Genomic DNA, 16185 nt, shown 5'->3' with positions numbered 1-16185 from the left:
ATTAGCATCACTTTTTACCACTTGACCATTGCATTTGCTTTTGTGAAATTAAATATATATTTTTTCAGTTTCAATAATCATTTTTATGATTGATGTAAATGCACAAAACCTCATGTTTTGTACTCATGAAAATCCATTTGTTGTCTTTGGCTTATTCCATTCATAGGGTCGCAGGGAACTGGAGCCTCTCCCAGACCTTCTGGACTGATCGCTGCAATTGATATTCTTTTTTTCCCCGTCACTGATCAAAACCCATAATCTCAACATGTATCTAGTCGTTTTGAAATTCATGTGTCTTTGACCAGTATCAACATATACGCAGCATTTTATGTGATATTTCTCCGGGGAAATATTTCAGCGAGTACTATTTTTAAAAATATAAACTCGATATTTGAACATAAAATAACGCTGAATTTATATTAGACTATTAATGTAGCAAAATATGCATTTAAATCTGCAAGTGCGCATCTGTAACGCATCCTTAAAATGTCTATGTGCGTCAGAGATTAAAAACAACACGGGTGAAAGTGCAGAAACGTCAAAAAAAAATAAAAATAGAACGGACAAAAAAAAAGTTAAACAGCGATGTTTCAGACACGTGACAAGTGACGTCTATTCGAGCAGTCCAGTGCGAATCTGAGATTCGTGTTCCAGGCAATGACATACAATCACCTGTAGATGGCGGTGTCGCTTTCCCACTGGGATGAAACGCAGACAGCAGTGAAACTAACACATACATATGTTTGCCACAAGGGGGAGATGCAATACATTGCCGACACGGAGGGAAGGGTATGACCACAGCATGGTGGAGCTTTTGTAGCAGCATATTCTCATGTGATACCGATTCATATTCTTCGAGTACGTCACGTGACACACTATTAATACAATATAAAAAAAATAAATGTCAAATCGCAGCTTTTTGGGACAAGCATGAACGAAAGTTGACGGAAAGAAATATCCGGAAATCAATCATGCGCTGACAGTATTTACACATGTTGGGGTGTTGACACAGTATTCCACAACCTTTTCCCAAAATGCTGCGTCGGCACCTTTTGAAACTCAAAGGTTGGACAGACAAATAAGAGTAGCCTCCTTGTTTCTGCCAGCACAGACACTTTCGTGAGGCGCTTCCTATGTGCTGAGGTCAGCCATACCTATCTAAACAGTCCTCTGGTATCCATGCTGCATTGACAGGGAACGAAAGCAGACTGTGGCGATGTGCCCCAATTCACGAGAGTTCAGAGGCTGAAAATGGCTTCTGTCTTGTGAGACACTTGTGAAAGGCTGACTGAAGGGTGAAGTGAATCGGAGCTGAGGACGAGAACACAAGAACCAGGTGGATCATTGATACTGAGGGTTATAAGGGGTAAACGTCTTGACCAGACCGAGCGGAACACCTGCTCCTCCCTGTAAGAAGCTGGCAGAGAGGATCAGATGGGAGGTAAGGTGACCTGTGCAGATTTAATAAAAACAGAAGAACGTAACCTTTGTCTTTCCACTGAGGGTTTATTTTCTACTTTCACATCAATGAGAGCCACAGATGTTGAACTGGCTCCTCTCATGTACAGATCATTAAAACGCCAGCCTCAGCCGGCTGGCGTTTCGCCCCAGAATCACCCAGAAGCCAAAACTTATTTCTAGTATAAACTCACCTGTGTCTGCGATCCGACAGTATTTATTTAGATTCAGAAAAAAAGTGAGAAAAGACTTTCTTTGATTCAAACTTCTGCTGACATCAGCAGAAAGTCCTGGATTGACAACATAATGTAGCTAGAATTTACAGTTTTGTTTTTTTTTCCCCATCATAAAATCATCTTTGAATGTCTGGAAAACAGCGTATTGCATCAGTAGAGTCTGTTGATTGGCTGTTAACAGAAGATGGGGTCGTGGCTGGAGAAGGTGAGCGCTGGACCGAGCAGGGATTTTCAGTGGGCCACGCCTAAAACCTGAGGTGGGATTTGTGTTTGACCATGTACCTGTGAGAAAAAAAAAAAGTGAGAACAAAGGAGTGCGGGTCGTGGAGATTGACGAACATATAAGATATCCATCTGGACTAAAATGGGATGTTGAAATAGATTTTTTTAAATCAGAAGTGTCCACGCTTTCGTAGCTTGTAAGCGACTTTTAAAACATTGTGATCCAGTCCTTATCAGAGGCTGTTCAGTAAGGGGATATTAGATTTGCTCTTTATGTGAATGGCTTCTGGCTTGTAGCAGAACCAGTGTGCTCTCTCTCTCTCTCTCTCATCACTGGAGCTAAACATCACCAGCTAAAGGCCACTCACGGCTTGAATTTCTAAAAAGCCTGCAGTAAATTCACTGAGGACATACCAAAAAGAGCATGTGCAGAAGGTGAAAATCCTTTACTCTGAGGATCAGATCTGCATCGTGAGAATGAGCGCAGAGTAAGTATGTTCACACCTGTCCAGGGTTTCCCAGAAGCGCAGGAAGACAGGGCGGTCAAGATGGCGCCGATGGCGGCTGAGCTCCAGGACTGTCACGTCCCATTTCTGCACGTTCGGGTCCAACTTTGCCTCGTCGTACTTGAGATGAAACGCTCGGACTGGAGGAAAAGGAAGACGGTTGGTTTGAAACACATCACCCTCCGGACTCGGGCGAGGACGGTCACTTACTTTTGGCGAAAATATCGACAGGCGCTCCATCGGGCAGCAGCCATGGCCAGCCCTTGAACTGCCAGGCTGGACCCTGAACGAACACTGCCACCACGCGATCCCTGCAAGACAGGTTCAATGACTCCCCACCACTCACTGCTCTCCACACCACAACACCAGCTTGGGAACTTACCAGTCCTGTGGCGCCAGTTTGAGCGGCTGGTCGATGATTCGATAGGGGACCGTCACACTGAGGGTCGTGCCGCCCGGCTGGATCTGGTCTTTTCTCCGTTGGAGCAAAACTTCGTTGTCACGTTGGATGCCCTGCTTCTTCTTATCTTCGGGTGTGACAAATCTAATAAAGAAAAAAAAAAGTGTGACTCATCTGATATCTGTATTTGCTGGAACGCTCCTTTGTCAAGCATTGCATCATGAGGACATCTGCGTGAAACACAAAAACAATCATGTCGAGTGAGCCGACTGATGCTCAAACCAAGTACATTAGACACCAAGCTAACCGGTTTTTAAATTCTATTTAGATTATTTTAACATTTATTGACATTTATGTTCTTAATGTTTCGTTTCTGCAATTTTTAAATTTGTTTATTTAATGTCTAACTGTTTAGTTTCAATTGTTTACATGGCTGATGCTTCAAAAACAGTTTTTTTTTTCTTTGTTTGGCCATTTTGCCCAGCCCCAACATGCAGCACAGTTCTCAGATAAGATGTTTGGACAGTAACTATACACTGAATCACTCCAACAAAAAGGTGCAGCTCTATTTGTACAATCAAGCAGCTTCATAACAACGCTACCGAGGCGCTCCTTAAGAAAGCCAATACGGCAGCTTCAAAAGCTGCTGAGCTAAGCAGAAGCTGACAGTGAAGGAAGTGAAAGTGAAGAGGTGACAAGATAAACTGGCCGTGTACCAACCGTAATTTGTCAACTGAAAAAGTCAAACTCCAGTGGATTTTTTTTAATCCAAAAAGAAAATGATTTACAGCCAGAGAAGTCAAAAGCTGTTCATGCAAATCAATACATTCTCTTATGAATCATAGAGAGATAGATAGAGGCTGAAGGAGATTTTGTCAGCATTGGGAAGAAGAGTAATGCAGTGGAGCAGGTTCACACAGCGGGACGCCATGTTTGCTTACTTCAGATCCTGCAGAAGATCTTTGGCATTGAGCATGGTGATGAGAGAGGTGGTGGCTGCAGGGATGATGATGATGGGAGTCCGAGAACCTGAAGAGAGTCGTGTTGAGAAGCACTTTTAGATTTGAAACACGTCACATGACACAACAAACAAAACACAGTTGGGTTAAAACAGGGCATTTACCTTTCTTCTGGTTTGGTGGTGGTCTTGCTTGTGAAACTGCAAGTGGGAAAGACAGTTTCAAATATTGAAATCATTTATATGATGCATTCCTGGAGCTAATCTCCAACATCAACAAAGAATGTGTTATAATTACATGAACAGAATAGTCAAATTGGTATAGAAATAGGTCAATCAATGTTTCACATCTCTTGTGTTCATATTGTGAACAGAAGTGCTCTGGACGTTCCACGCTGCTCTGTCTAGTTGGCAAAGCTGGAGAGCATGGCAGCGTTCTTCAGTGATTTGGGGAGGGCACAACAGTATATTATAGTTTGTTTGCACATGTGTCAACGCTCCAGTAACTCACCAGTAGCGTTCTTCTGTCTGTGTCAAGTCAAGTTCCACCTAAATCATTTGGTTATTCCAACTTTAATTCTTCCTCTGACTCACTCTCACAGAGGAAACATTATGTTGTATGTCTGGTCGCCCTCCCACACACACAGACATACAGCGTCAGAGTGGTCACAGATGGATGGTCAAGTCATGTCAAGAGCGTAACTTTGACAGATGCTGATGTTCCTCTAACTTCACCACAAAACTCTTCTGCATGGTCACCGTTCCTCTCAAAGCACTACACTCTCTTAGTGATGGAACTAGTTTGATGCACAGCTTTGCTTCTCTGCCATTTGTTGCAAAGCACCACCAGCATATCACCTCGCTCTGCGTCCTCCTTTTTGAATCCATATATGGCCTAGGACTTTTTTTGGCCACTGACGAAGTTGAACGTGCATCTCTGTACTCATGCTGATACTTGCCACTCTGTATGTTTAATTGTATATCATATATTTTTGTATTTGATATTGTTTTTTGTATCGTGAATGTTCTTAATTTTTTAATATCACCATATAGATGTGACAACAATCTACTGTTCAGCCCCAGCTTGGTTTGAGAATAGAGACAACGTGACATAAGTAAAGCAGCACAGTGTTACTAAACCAGAAATGTCCACAGTTCTCTAAATAATAGGACAATAGAAGACATTTTTTTCTATTGTACATGCGATATACATCATCATATTATCAGTTATAACTAGATTAAGTTAATTCCACAACATATAATACGTAAAATTGTTCTAAATAATCCATACATGACATCTTCTATCATTTAAATGCATTATGGTGTCTAATGAATGTATTAATAATGCATTATATACAACTGCTTTTAGTGAAGTGCTAGCCCACATTTAGCCCACAATATTACACAAAAATGTTATATGCTGCAAAACAAAGAGGTTTTATCATTGACAGGTAACAATAGTGACAGTTACATTCACAGTCCAAACAAGAAGGAAATCATGAGCATCGTACAAACATTTCATTTCAGCTCCACAAAATCTTGAGAGCCCAGTGATGTGCCTTCTCAGACAGAAGACTCATTCACAGAAACTAAATCACCATGTGTTGGTCGCAGTCACACTGGCATGTGGAACTTGGGTCTGACCCATTTCAGTTATTTTCATGCTGATCAAGGCCAAATTATCTCCCATAAACAGCTTATTGTGTCAAATGGGATTCCAGCAGCTATGAGACACCACTGATCCAGAAAATGGGAAACAGAACAGACAGCTAATAATCGCATCCGATACTTTAAAAGAATGTGTTTTGTCACTGTTAACTTCATGTCCAGTTGGGAGAGGACTGCGCTACATTTTCACATAGGAATGAAGAGCATCCACATAGCAACAGTATGGACTTGAAGAAAATTTCATAACCACATATTCTACTTATTTTGTCCTGCTTTGTTGATTTCTAGGATGATGTTATGAGTAGCACATGGCCACAGGAAAGATAATTCAATGGGACTTCACATTGACTTTTAATTGAGGGGAAAATATTTTTTAAAAAAGGATTTGGCAAGGGATTTTACCAAATTTAGTTGGTAACTGGGATGACATCTGAAGCCCGCTAACATGATCATGTCTTGTGAACAATTCATCTGCTTTGCATTAAACTTGCCAGTGGACACATATGGGCAAGACGAGACTGAAAGCAAAGTGTGGAAGAGCCAACCTGGCCGAGGAACAGGCTGCAGTGCTGGGGTCTGGGCCTTCCGAGCGGATGCGCCCTCCTGCAACGCACAAAAACCAGGTCATTCACAAACGTCGGTTGTGTACTCAAACCTGAAGTATAGATATATTTTTTTAATAATCCCACTGGTGGTGCCGGTGACAATTGAATAGCCAATTAAACATGAAATATATAATAAACATGTTTTGAGTTTCAGTCTTTTTCGTCTTTGAAAAATATATTCTGATATACTTACTAGAAGAAAATGACTGACCAAAAGCTTCAGACTTTTATTTGACAAAACAGGGTTTTCACAACCCACAGATGCCCCGATGCAACATCTTTGACGAAAACATTTTTCTGAAAGCATGATAGTGTGCCAGGATCGTAACGTAACACCTGGTAAAGCTGAAGTAGCCTATTAATAGTGAGGACGCGACTGATAGCAATGTAAACAAAAATGTCTGACGAAGAGTAGGCTCAAGTGAAATTAAAACCGCTCGCCAAAAACAACTTTGAATTTAAAAATTGTCACTGATGATTTACATTGGATTCTGGGAGAGAAAAACAGAGAGTCAATGACTGATCCCAATCACGCAAGGCAGTTGTGTCAGTCATACAAATCCACACAAAAGTGTGCGCACAAACCTACAGTTCTTACATCAAGGGCAACACCAAATATACATATTTGCTTCCAACATTTTAGGGAAACCACAAAGCGTTCATTTGGGCAACACCCGTTTGTTTGAAGCTCAACCAATCAAAATAAGACATTATTCCTCTTCCCGGAGAGTGGGCGTGAATACAAATAGGTCACAGCCCAACCCCCCCCTCATTGACTGAATACAGCAGCAGAGGAGACAGCGTGACATGCTGAAAGAGCGTCAGTGGGGAACTGAAATTCAGACCAAAGGCACGACTCGCAGGAGTCTACAACGTTCATCTTCCTGCTTCACACCAGCACAGACGACACAACCATGGTGGAGAGAAGAGATCAGGTGATTGCACAGCAAGACGGATGAGGAAGGGAAAATGGAGACGGCATGGCTGAGGATGCTAACGGCTGGAATAAAAGGCTGCACGAGCATTGGACTGCTTCCCACGGAGCAGACTGATTGTTTGATGAGGAGAAGGCTATTGTAGGGAAATCAGAAACAGAATGCAACAAACTCTGCTATCTCGCTTCCGCTCTGCTCAAGGCAGCAGCTGCAAGCTGCGATAATTTCATCCCTCTGAGGACGATGGTGTGAGGTAAATGCACATCTTTCTTATAGCACTTCTCACACAGCCCTTTCACAGAGACAGATGCTACTGTGCCATAGACTACATTTTGCATGGCTTCGTGAAAAGAGGCGACAATGAAAAACCCTAGCATAGAAGAGAGCAACAATTCAGGATCAACAAAAACATAGGGCACCAAAAGGGGGTGAGTGTATCGCAAGTAACCCAAAATCGTCCGTAGTTGCAACTTCGCACGAGCAGATGGGGGACATCAGTAACTTCAACCTGAGCAACATTTAAGGGCGTGTTTATATGAAAGATTGAAAAAAGACCCCAGTCACGGAGACGCAGGGGATTTTAGTGACGCACTACGAGCAAGACGGAGAGCAAAGTTGAAGCACCAAAATATATATAATGTCCCTAGTGAGCCAGATAAACATCTGTAAAAGTTATGTTATTCACTACGCCTGACGCCCGGTGATGTCAAAATATACACATTAGCTGAGTGAATTCACTTCCATCCCAAAATTGGAATCATTCCTTTTGAGTATACCTTCATCTAATGACATAATGCAATGAGCTCATTTACCAATTTCTGTTAAAGAAATTTTCAGATATTTAATGTCATTTACTGAAGCATTAAGGAACTTTCAAATCGGAGCTTCTCACTCAGCTGTCAAACATGTCTGTCTTTCATGGTAGAAGCACGTAATTGGGAAAAAGCAAGGAGGGAAAAAAAACTATGTTCTGGAGAGAATGACTTTCAAATTAAAGATGTCAGTGAAAAAATTAAACATGCCTTGTATGTGAAGAAGGTTTACACGGAGGAAAGACATATGCACATGACATTCCATATGGGAGTTGGGAGGGAGAAACAAAACCAAAAAAAAAAGAACAATTTCACAGACTGGACTCCGTCCAGTGTGGCTCAACAACTCCAAAAACACACACACAAAGCATGTTGATAAACAAGGCCCTGATTTCCTGTAGATAGAACACCCAACTGTGTGGTTATTATTAGGATCTTAAGTGACATTCAAATAAAATGAGGTTGACGGAAACCTTTGAAAGCTGATGAAATATAAAGTTAAAACACGAGGACAAAAATATAAGCCTTCTTGCTGCAACAAAGGGATCTAGCGGAAAGAGATTTAAATGAAGTGAGCTAAATAAGAATACATTTATCTTTCACCAACAAAATACCTGCGAACCCAAAGGCTACACCTTCAGGTTGTTCTTTCTTTGTCAATGTTTATGATCACGACCTGGTTATTAAAGACGGTCTTCTCTACCTTGCAGGTAACAACTGGGGCTCTCGTTTGACCAAGTGAGAGCTGCTGGATTTACATGACAGTTTTCAAGCCTGGATAAAAGCCTTTGCGGTCCACTGCATCCATTAGCAGCTGGTCAGAATCCACTGACCAATACAAGCGAGCAACTGTCAGATTGATTAAGTAGCTACAACCATGCAGTGGAAACGACGGCATTGTTGCACACACACAGCGAGACTCCTGTATCTCCTCTCCCTGCTGGGAGTGCTGATCTTTCTGGTACATCAGGTTTGGCTTCCAAAATTCGCGGGTCTGCATTGGTGGAGAGACCACCCGGTGGTGCACAGAGTCGACAAGGGAAATCTGAGTGCCCAACATCCCATGTGGAGGTTTGTGATTGTTCCTCAGGCAACCGTCGCAAACATCACTTTACCACAACAGGAAGTCACAATTTCCCAGCTCAACACGTCGATGCATGACTCAGCTGTTACTCACAAGAGCCGGAATCAAGACAGTGGAACGACCAATGAATTAACTCCTGGGCCATTTCGTTACACAGTCAATGAGCCAAACAAATGTGCGGATGACAGCCCGGCACCTTTCCTGGTGTTTCTCATAGCCACAGAGGCTCGGCAGGTGGAAGCTAGAAACGCCATCAGGCAGACGTGGGCAAATGAGACTGTTGTTCCAACTGTACGAGTCATCCGTCTGTTTTTGCTGGGAAGAACAGATGGTGAACTCGGAACTTTACAGCAAAGAATGCTGGAAGCAGAGAGTCGCCGGCATCATGATATAATACAGCAAGACTTTTTGGACACCTACAAAAACCTGACCATGAAGACGCTGATGGGGATGAACTGGGTGGCGCTTCACTGCCCTCAGGCCAGCTATGTCATGAAGACCGACAGTGACATGTTTGTCAATGCAGAATATCTCATCTCCAAGCTTCTCAAACCAGAGCAAAGACCCAAGAAAAACTACTTTACTGGCAACAACATGAGAAACTTCTCACCCAACCGAAACAAGAACAGCAAATGGTACATGCCCCCAGAACTGTACCCCGGAACACGGTACCCCACTTTCTGTTCTGGGACAGGGTATGTGTTTTCAGGGGATTTGGCAACAAAAATATACAAAGTTTCTTTAAGAATCCCATTTCTTCACCTTGAGGATGTTTATGTTGGAATATGCCTGGCCGAACTCCGGATTGAGCCCACCCTGCCACCCAATGGGTTTTTGTTCAATCACTGGCGGGTGGCTTATTCAAGCTGCAAGTACAGCCACCTCATCACATCCCATGGTTTTAATCCCAATGAACTATTGAAATACTGGCATCACCTGCAAACCAACAAACATAATGCCTGCATCAGCATGTTCAAGGAGCGGGGTGGCGCTGGTGGGGCAGGAGGAGGAGCAAGGCCTAAAGCACCCAGACACGCTGGGGCCAGGCGGCACCACTGACTGCACTATTATTCACATTCAAGTGCTCTTTAAATGGTATTTGTATTTCCAAATCCCTCAATTTGGGACTTTAATGCTCATGTATTTTTGGATAAAGGTGTTCAATCAAATAAATAGAATATACTGAAAATGTGTGAAAGAGAATGTGTATTGTATTTTTTTAATAAAATCAACTACACATTTTTTAGGGATGCTCCGATCGGGGTTTTTGCTGCCCATCACCGATACCGATCGCATGGATTGACAAAGAATTTTTAATCAAAATGACGAAACCTTCTGTGTACATGATGTGAAAAAATGAACTTTAAATCATTTTAATTAAGATACGTTTTAGTATACAGGGGTTGAAAAAAATAATGGAAACACCTTCAAACTTTTTTAGCTGTAAGGTGTTTCCATTATTTTGTCCAACCCCTGTACTTCATCAAGAAGGAAAAAAATAGGAAATAAACCTTGCAGAATGCAGCAACTATTCTGTCAAAAGGACCACTGAAAAACATTTAATCTGATGGGAGACGTCACATTTAAATGAGTCTCTTTAGACTTCGCGATGGTGAAATATTTACATACTGGCCGCTTGCAGCAGGACTCCAAAACTGAGAGCACTGCATTTATGAAAGTTTCCATTCTGGATGTTTTTAAAAGTTTCAGATTCAGGTGGCTGACAAACGCCGCACCGACTCCAAAACGGCGACGGATCCAGTCGTTTCAGTCTCCGAATAAATGGCACCTGAGAAAGGCTGCTCATATAGCGTGGTGAAATTAATGATTATTTCTTGGGCTTAGCAAATGTCACGCTGGGACCGACAGGTGTTGCTAAACGTCCACACAGCCTGCTGCTGAGGAACCAGCAGTCTGACTTTCATGAGCCCGGAAAACTCAGTGCTCTGTCACATGCTGGAGCTTTAAATGGCATATTTAATTTTAATGAGCTTCCCTGCACAACATTTTCCTGTGCATGTGCTGCAGGATGCAAACTTTAAATGACAGATTAAAAGAATCTTTGCTGCTTTTTTCCATCAAGTCTACTTTAAAATGAAAAAAAACATACATGAAGCTATTTGATTCTATAGATAGGTAGTAAAACTTTCACTCAAACACATCTTAGAATGTCAGACAAGGGAGAGGGTCAGTTTTCAGTTACAAATTTTGACATGATACAATATTCACAACATTGACAAGGCCACAGGAGCAGAGATGCAGCTGCACCCCTGTTTACTGATACAGAGGTATGGCCTTTGAACACATTTCAGCACAGCCTCCAGAAAAACACACTGTGCACAAAAGTAGGTGTGTTTGAGTGACACTAGATGGATGCAAAAAGATGGGTTGTCACATTGACATGTTGTTAGCAACATGTTAGCGAAGGGGGTGTCCACAGTCAACGTGAGTGATGATTAGCATGGCCTTTAGGAAAGAAAAAAAAAGACCTGTCAGGTCTATTTGGATTAGAATAGATTGACTGATTAGTTTAGTGACTACCATTAAAACCCATGTGACAAATAAAAGCAAAGAACTTTCAACATTCATGATAAAAGGTAAACTGCAAGTGATTCCAAGTTTAGTTTGGTTTTATCAAATATTTGAATTCTTTTTTTCTGCCATATCATTTTTTTAAGTAAATGGTTTTAGATTTATATAAAGACGATATAAAAGAGATGATTACACTGCCAGTAAAAATTCCAAAAACCAGTTCAACGAACACAGTGAGTCACCATCAGGTCAAAGTCACTTCCTTATATATGATGTACAATTGTATGGCTATGTCCTCAACACACCTTGCGGGACTTTTGTCCCAATGCCACAACACAATTCACAGAATTATGTTCACGAATCATTGCATGTTTTTAGAGCATCCGACTTGCTTATTACAGGTTATTTGTCCTTAAACAAAGAGTGCAAAGAAAGCCTGATGTGCAAAAAGCTTTTGGAATGATTATGAAATCAAAAAGGGAAGAAGACGGTTCCTTACCGTTACAGACTTGAGAGTCATGCCGTGATAGGTTCCCATGGTGTCAATCTTGAATCCCTCCGTTTCTTTCAAATGAAGAAATAACAATAAAAAAATTAGACTCAAAACGTGAATGACCTTTTAAGCCACAGGGCAGGGGGAACACTAGCTTGTTTATCATCTTCCCAATACCTATTGTTTCTATGATTATATTATTTGTCACAGAAAGTTGCTTGATCAACAAAAGTATAGGAAAAATATTTGATGTTTAATAACTCCAACAAGCCAAATACCTTGTCACTTTCTAAGTAATTGAGGCAACTAGGGCTGTAACTAACAATAGTCAGACTAACTAAACGGTGAGTCTGCATAATAAATGTACAGTAGTGATGGGCGATAGGGACAAAAAAATTATCATGAAAAATGTTGTCATTTCCGCGATAATTATCAAGATAAATACATTTTCATTTTATTTCATGTGTTGGACACACTACAGACTCTCTTGAAACTGTTTTATGATTAAAGTTATCAGTGCAGTTTGTCGCCAACATCATTATTAGTTAATGTTTAATCATAATTGTTAGTTGTTAGTTGACCAAGTTTAGAGATTCAATGTTTCACGTCTCGAAGAACCCGGTCGTGTCTGTCACACTGCCCTGCCAGCTTTATTTAGGAGTTCAATTAAGTCGTCTGTCTGCTGTATCTAATGTCTCTTAACGGTTCACTTAAACTATGGACCGGTCTGGACACATTTCCTAGATGCTACATTAGAAATAATATTAGAAATAATACATGGAATAGGACGCCGCCGCCAAGGCTGGAGCGGAGGTCCATCGAATATCCAACTATTCTCACCACAGTGTTTCGCCAAGGTGCCAGCGCAATGTCATCACCAAATGTTTCCCGTATAAAAAATTAGTTTGAAACTACGATTGTGAACCAAAGTCCACCAAACTCTCCACAACTGTCACACGCCGGTGTCAGCTGTCAAACGCCACGGAGATGGAGTGGCGCGCCGTCAGTCTCGTTGTGTTCATGTTCAAGTACAATGGAGCACGTGCAGCGTATTTATTGAATTTATTGTGATATGCAGAATTCTCATCGCAGAACTTGTTTTTGGGGGTATATCGTGGATGACAAGTTATCGCCCATCCCTAGTGTATAAGTTGACAAACATGCCACCAAGATCGAAGGGTTGTAAATAGTATATGAATAAAAAAACTATGTAAATTGTATATTGTTAAATTGTGTTTTTAAACTTTTAATTGCTCAAATGTGGTGTGGTAAGTATATCTCCTTGGTGAAATGGTTCCAAACATTCTATGTATTAGGGTCTCAATGGTCATTTATCCTCAGTCACTTTTCTCCTACCGTGTATGCCATGAAAACGATAATGTCACAACTAGTGGACTAATGAACCTGTATATATTTGACCGTCAATAGAACTGATGAAAATAGATGGCATGTGTAAGCAAAGCTCACCCTCTTTTCCTTTGAATCTCTCCTGATCGTATCTGTTGTAGGCAGCTTGGACAGGCTGTTTGCTTCTCATGGATGGATCCTGGAAACAAATAGCAACAATGCAAAAGCATTAAAAAAAACAACGGATGCTTATATAATGGGAACCCATTATAGATGTACAGTTTGTATGAGGTTAAAACTGGACATTAACTCAAATTCAAAAGCACAGGAAGATTTCAAAACAACAAAGGCTCAGCATGACATCCTCACCACTTGAGCTGTGTTCTGTGGTGGCCGTTGCTCTGGTGCTCTGCCCTCTTCTCTGGCTTTAACAGACTGAAGAATAGCAAAGATGCTCTTGGAGAAGTTCTGCACAGGAAAGAAACAGCAACCATGAAAAACTTTCCATAAACCCATGAGAAAAACATTTGTGAGTGAAAGAGTCTCACTGAACTTATGCCAGCAGATGCATGAGCAGTTGTACGAATATTGTATTTGAAACACCACAACAAAATACATACTGACACAAATCAAAATAATGTTGACTCGCAAAGGTGTAAACACTGATTTTACACCACAGTCGCTCACCTTCCCACTGCTCTGAAGAATAGTCATCCTTGTCCTCCATACTCTTTCTCTGCTGACAATGTCTCTGGTGACGTCCACCTCAGCGTCCACAAAGCTTCTCTGCTTGAGGGTTATGTCATCGTCCAGATCTGTTTTAATGGTGGAACGTTTTTTCGCCATAATCTTTGCCTTGATGGCTGCAATCTTCTCCACCGACATGGCCTCTGACAGAGATCTGAACAAGTGAAAGAAAAATCATTTCTACCAAAAAAATGAAGACATAATCGTCGATAATCTTGGGGAATAAACATGGACAAACCTAATCTGGTCTGTCTGTACGATTCCCTCTTTATGGCCTTCCAGTCGAGCGGCCAGACGCTCCTTGTCAAGACGGACTCGTTCCTCATCCTGAGGGAGAAATCAGATTGTTATAAATGGTTCTGACCTTGAGAAAAAATAAAGACACTGAATACACAATAATTCAAATAAGATCTTACCATTTCAATTCTAGACACTAGGTATTAGCGCTATTTTTTGTTATCAATGACACTATCCACATTAAATATGGCAAATTATGCATGTCTTTCATTTGTTCAACACATTTAGTCACAGTATTTCTGCACACTTTGAGTCAAAAAAAGATCTTAAACGACTATCTCAATACTTCAAGGAAGCAACTCCGCATCAATTTACCTCAATCCGAGGTTTCTTTGCTTCTGATGATACTTCGTCAGCAGCTCGTTTGACTGAAAGAAAATTAATATAGATGTTAGTGACCTGAACTTGACCAATAAAGCCGAGTTACAATTCATGTCTGATCATGATGATCATTATCACTTACGTTGTGTTGGTCTCTGCAAGCCTATTTCAATAGGCGCACTTCTGTCGATGCTGGTTGAAGTTGCTGTGAATATGCAGGTCAGACAAAGTACTTAGGACATGGTTACAGTAGGGCAGTGCTTCCCAATAATTTTCTGTTGTAACCCCCCGAGGAAGAAGTAAACGTTTTACGCCCTCCAAACTCTCCCCGCCTCTGTAAATGGTATCATTTGTGTATATAATATAATATAAAATATTATAAGTACATCTCTGTATGATCCAAGTTGGCTTAGACATCAAGTAAAGATGGAAATTCTGTGGTGTTTCACAGGCAAATGTTAACATGTGACATGTGTTTTCATGTTTATTCTACAAGAAAACAGTGCACACTATGGACTGTCTTCTTCAAGCGCAATTCTGATGCCATAGAGGCAACAATGGGGGTCTGGGATAGTGGGAGGGGGGAGCAATTGACACAAAACATAAAATGACCCTCGTGTGATCACACCACAAGACATTTAGGCTCCTGAATATGCAGTTGTAACTTACAACTCTCGCCATTGAGATACGACAGCAAGCCTTTTCGATCAGGTCGCCTGACAACAGGTATGTTCTCTGTCTGCAATTGAAATAAGGAGTTAACATACGTTTCATAAATCTTAATAGACAATATGTCAGGAAGAATGATAATATACTTACTGCTGCTCTTCGCACATAGAAGGAATGGGCAAGATGCACATTGTTGAGCAAGAACAATATAGAGTCCAATGTATAGTACTCCTTTGGTTGGCCCTCTTTACCAGTTCTGAAGGCAAGAAGAAAACATAAGGAATTTGAGATATAAATATCACAAGAAAGTCAGAATGAACACTGCACGTGGTAATTTAGGTGAACACACATTAACAGCTGCGATATCCCGTTAATGCAACATAAAAATACACAGTTTATACAGAAAAAAAAGACAAAACTGCGCGAAATACACGAGTTCTGCTTTTAGGGAAAAAAGTGGCAGTGGTTTTGCGTGTTTCTCGTTGTACATATGTCAACATTTTAAGTGAACACTGCAGTTTGGTGAGTTTCTGGTGGAGCGTTAGCATAAGACAGTTAGCGACACTGTTGGTAGCACAAGACAGCTCTGAGCTAAAGGCCTACAAGAACGGAACATTGACAAACCCCCAGATTATGTAGTTGGTCTTGACATTTTTCGGCCAGGAGAATTCTCCAAATATCACTTCGTCCCCTTTAGCGACGATTTCTTTTTTCTGGATGTTGTACTGACGAAGAACACTCAACACATCCGCCATCTTCACTTGTCTTGTGTAGATTGAAGTGGGTATTGCGAGGTCCCCGATTATCAACATCGTGTACTCCCGCACGATGCCTGATTCCAACTGTTCACTTCACTTCACTTTTCACATTTAAAATCGATCGATTTTAAATTAAA

The 16185-nt window shown here is 41.2% G+C and overlaps 2 protein-coding genes across 3 annotated transcripts; one reads left to right on the top strand and one right to left on the bottom strand.

The window, feature by feature from the left end:
• Positions 1 to 1494: 1494 nt before the first annotated feature.
• cdc73 (cell division cycle 73, Paf1/RNA polymerase II complex component, homolog (S. cerevisiae)) lies at positions 1495 to 16058 on the bottom strand. 2 transcript variants are annotated; one of them, XM_053883004.1, is made up of 17 exons: positions 15915 to 16058; positions 15441 to 15546; positions 15291 to 15360; positions 14764 to 14826; positions 14616 to 14668; positions 14242 to 14330; positions 13944 to 14157; positions 13626 to 13724; positions 13377 to 13455; positions 11916 to 11980; positions 5994 to 6051; positions 3946 to 3981; positions 3764 to 3851; positions 2805 to 2966; positions 2633 to 2733; positions 2421 to 2562; positions 1495 to 1976 (listed from the first exon to the last, which is right to left on the bottom strand). In XM_053883004.1, the coding sequence occupies exons 1-17, from the start codon at positions 16043 to 16045 to the stop codon at positions 1940 to 1942; spliced, it is 1593 nt and encodes a 530-aa protein (XP_053738979.1). In that variant the 5' UTR covers positions 16046 to 16058; the 3' UTR covers positions 1495 to 1939. The 2 variants fall into 2 exon arrangements, 1 of the variants encoding a protein (XP_053738979.1); XR_008416385.1 differs by lacking the exons at positions 1495 to 1976; positions 2421 to 2562 and having other exon boundaries at positions 2805 to 3052.
• LOC128769351 (beta-1,3-galactosyltransferase 2) lies at positions 6838 to 10059 on the top strand. Its single transcript, XM_053883009.1, has 2 exons — positions 6838 to 7241; positions 8511 to 10059. The coding sequence occupies exon 2, from the start codon at positions 8678 to 8680 to the stop codon at positions 9941 to 9943; it is 1266 nt and encodes a 421-aa protein (XP_053738984.1). The 5' UTR covers positions 6838 to 7241; positions 8511 to 8677; the 3' UTR covers positions 9944 to 10059.
• Positions 16059 to 16185: the final 127 nt, after the last annotated feature.

Source organism: Synchiropus splendidus, chromosome 13 (genome assembly GCF_027744825.2).
Source record: "Synchiropus splendidus isolate RoL2022-P1 chromosome 13, RoL_Sspl_1.0, whole genome shotgun sequence".
NCBI lineage: Eukaryota > Metazoa > Chordata > Actinopteri > Syngnathiformes > Callionymidae > Synchiropus > Synchiropus splendidus.
The sequence above is the reverse complement of the archived record's forward strand: the minus strand, read 5'-3'. Positions and strand labels throughout refer to the sequence as shown.

Bases quoted from the DNA above. Each gene is read 5' to 3' on its own strand.
- cdc73 (XM_053883004.1), bottom strand. From the start codon at position 16,045: ATGGCGGATGTGTTGAGTGTTCTTCGTCAGTACAACATCCAGAAAAAA. The intron at 14,669-14,763 runs GTAAGTGATAAT...ATTTTCTTTCAG, and splicing joins CTTGCAGAGACCAACACAAC to TCAAACGAGCTGCTGACGAA. The intron at 1,977-2,420 runs GTGTGAACATAC...TTTTTCTCACAG, and splicing joins TTCTGGGAAACCCTGGACAG to GTACATGGTCAAACACAAAT.
- LOC128769351 (XM_053883009.1), top strand. From the start codon at position 8,678: ATGCAGTGGAAACGACGGCATTGTTGCACACACACAGCGAGACTCCTG.